The 2500-nt window shown below is 39.8% G+C and overlaps 1 protein-coding gene across 1 annotated transcript in view; it reads right to left on the bottom strand.

The window, feature by feature from the left end:
* Positions 1-729: 729 nt before the first annotated feature.
* Positions 730-2500, bottom strand: part of kiaa0513 (KIAA0513) — a gene marked incomplete at its 5' end in the record, with an annotated part of 8790 nt that continues 7019 nt past the window's right edge. Inside the window, 3 exons of the mRNA XM_080841898.1 lie at positions 730-1037; positions 1455-1549; positions 1774-1854. Of these exons, the coding sequence (XP_080698024.1) occupies positions 988-1037; positions 1455-1549; positions 1774-1854 (226 nt within the window). The 3' untranslated portion in view covers positions 730-987. The remainder of the gene's footprint in view (positions 1038-1454; positions 1550-1773; positions 1855-2500) is intronic.

Here is a 2500-nt window from a genome sequence, read left to right as displayed (position 1 = left end):
ATATTCAAATCACTGCCTCATTTTGAGTCATCAGCATAGCAGTGACTCCTATTGCAATTAAGTGCCGTGACTGCCCTCTAGCGGTCAAACTATCGCAACTACATGTTACCAACATGCACTGACCAAAATACAACTGGACGGAAAACTTTAGCACTTCTACATGCCTATAGGATAAAGCATGCCTGGGTGAAAAACATCAAAACACAGCAGTATTGAACTAATATGGACAAGCTACATCCACCATTCAACAAAAAGACCGAAACAATCATTATCCTCACCAGGACTGTGAGTTCTGATATGCATGCTGTTATGCTGATATACCAGGACTGTTGCTGATATTCGTTACTCAACATGCAACACTATACTCAGTAATAAGAAAAAAAAAAATAAGGAAAATCTGATTTAACTTATTCAAAGGCACTTTAACAACATGGAGAATTCTCTTAGGTTCATAAATAAGGCCACAGACAAACTTAAAATAATTGACTTAAGGTAAGAAGGTAGCCATAAATCAAACAAGGAAGACTAACATCTAGATAAGATATGTTGTGAGTTCAGAGCAAATATTTTAGTTGATATAGTTAATGTCAGCAATCCTTATCTTCAAACTGCGATAGACACTTCATATTTGACGTAACAACCACCCAAAAACACTTCAAAGTGGCAGTATTCTTCAAGGGGCAAACATGACCAGTAGCTGGGAGACGTTTTTAGAGATTTTGTTTCTGTAGCCTAAGAGCTTGTGTAGTGTGAGAGATGGACTGTCGGATAAGGAAAAGCTACAAGTGTATCATGAATGTTAATATCTGTGTGTTTTATGTGTATGTGTATGTATGGAAGTATGAAGGTGTATATCTGTGTATATATGTATACATATATTTGTGTGTGTGTGTGTGTGTCTCCTCATATGCACTGGGTGTGTGGGTTTTGTGTTGGAGTCCAAGCCTTCACTGCAGCGAGCTGCTCTCTCCTCTCCTCTCCTCTCCCTCACTCCTGAGCCATCTGTTGGATGTGGTCACTCAGTAGCTTGTATTGCTCTGGTAAAACAGGAACAACCAACTTAATTTCCACTGAACACATCAACTCTTACAGCAAAACAAGCGAGGAGAACATCATGTGAGCCTGCATTGCTGACTTAGGCCACACTAAACACATATTCATGTTACATGCAGCTTTGTTAGAGCCACTGAAACAGAATCAGAATCAGCTTTTATTGGCCAAGTGAGTTTGCACAAACAATGAATTTGTCTTGGTGCAGTGGCTCTCACTGTGCTTACACATATTACTCAAATATACAACACAACACAAAACAATACAACAGTGCAAAACAATACAATACAACAGTGCAATGGTCAACAATCCAATAAGTCTTAAAAAGTATATACAAGGAGTATATACAATAGTGCAAAGTGGAGAGTCCAGGAAGAGCAGCAATTAATGAAACTGTAGTTTACCTTCATTTAGGTTTCCTATGACCGCCTGCTTTTTCAGGAAGTCATTGCATAGTTTCTTGCTCAAGCCAAAGGCCAACATGTTGTGGGTGAAGGTTCTAAAGGCAAACACACACACCGGGTGGAGATTGAAATTGCAGAAAGTACACACATACACACTTACTTAGACACAAACATAAACCGCTCTCTGTCTGTGCGTGATGGTGTCAATCTCAGTCAGCACACACACACACACACACACACACACACACACACACACACACACACACACACACACAGACACACAGACACACAGACACACACACACACACAATGGTCTCACCCTAGCTGTCCGAAGGCGATATTCTCATTGAACCTTGATGTGTCGTCTCTCTCCTCCTGGGTCATGTGACACCATTTCTCCCTGTGGGTGTTAAATGACCACAGTCACTCTCGGGGCCACAGGTCAAGTTGACACTCAAAGATGGGAACATGTCAGGGAGGGTATTTCATCTCTATGGTGACATCCAAACAAAGCCAAGGAGAGGTCACTTTTAAGATCTACACCTCTCATGTCTAATCACGTTGGACAGAATTTATTTGCTGTTATGCGCCTCCTGTTCGTAGAATAACTAAAGTTGATAAATATCTTTACTTATTTAAGAAAGAAGAAAGAAGAAATGTACCACAATGAACACAGAACTCAAAAAACAAACAGACAAAAAAAATGTCTCTACCAAGAAGAAGCACATGATCACTAAGACAAATACGCATTTCACTTCCATGCTGTCATGTGCATGAAAGACACACAGAGACCAGATGGACACACAAGAGCACATGCACACAAGAATGTTAGCGCTGAATCATGTTAAGCAGAGGGCTGCGCAGCTATAGTGAGCAGCTATGTATCTGAGTATCTGTGGAGGTGTGTATAGGTTTGCAAAAATGGAATAACAACCAAACAGACAGAATACAAAAACAAATCACAAATCAGCCAGACAACAAGTGTGTTTGCTAATATGCTGAATATAAATGTGTATGCTAATATGCTAAATATTTTATTTTTATAT

Source organism: Sprattus sprattus (genome assembly GCF_963457725.1).
Source record: "Sprattus sprattus genome assembly, chromosome: 7".
Taxonomy (NCBI): domain Eukaryota; kingdom Metazoa; phylum Chordata; class Actinopteri; order Clupeiformes; family Clupeidae; genus Sprattus; species Sprattus sprattus.
The sequence above is the reverse complement of the archived record's forward strand: the minus strand, read 5'-3'. Positions and strand labels throughout refer to the sequence as shown.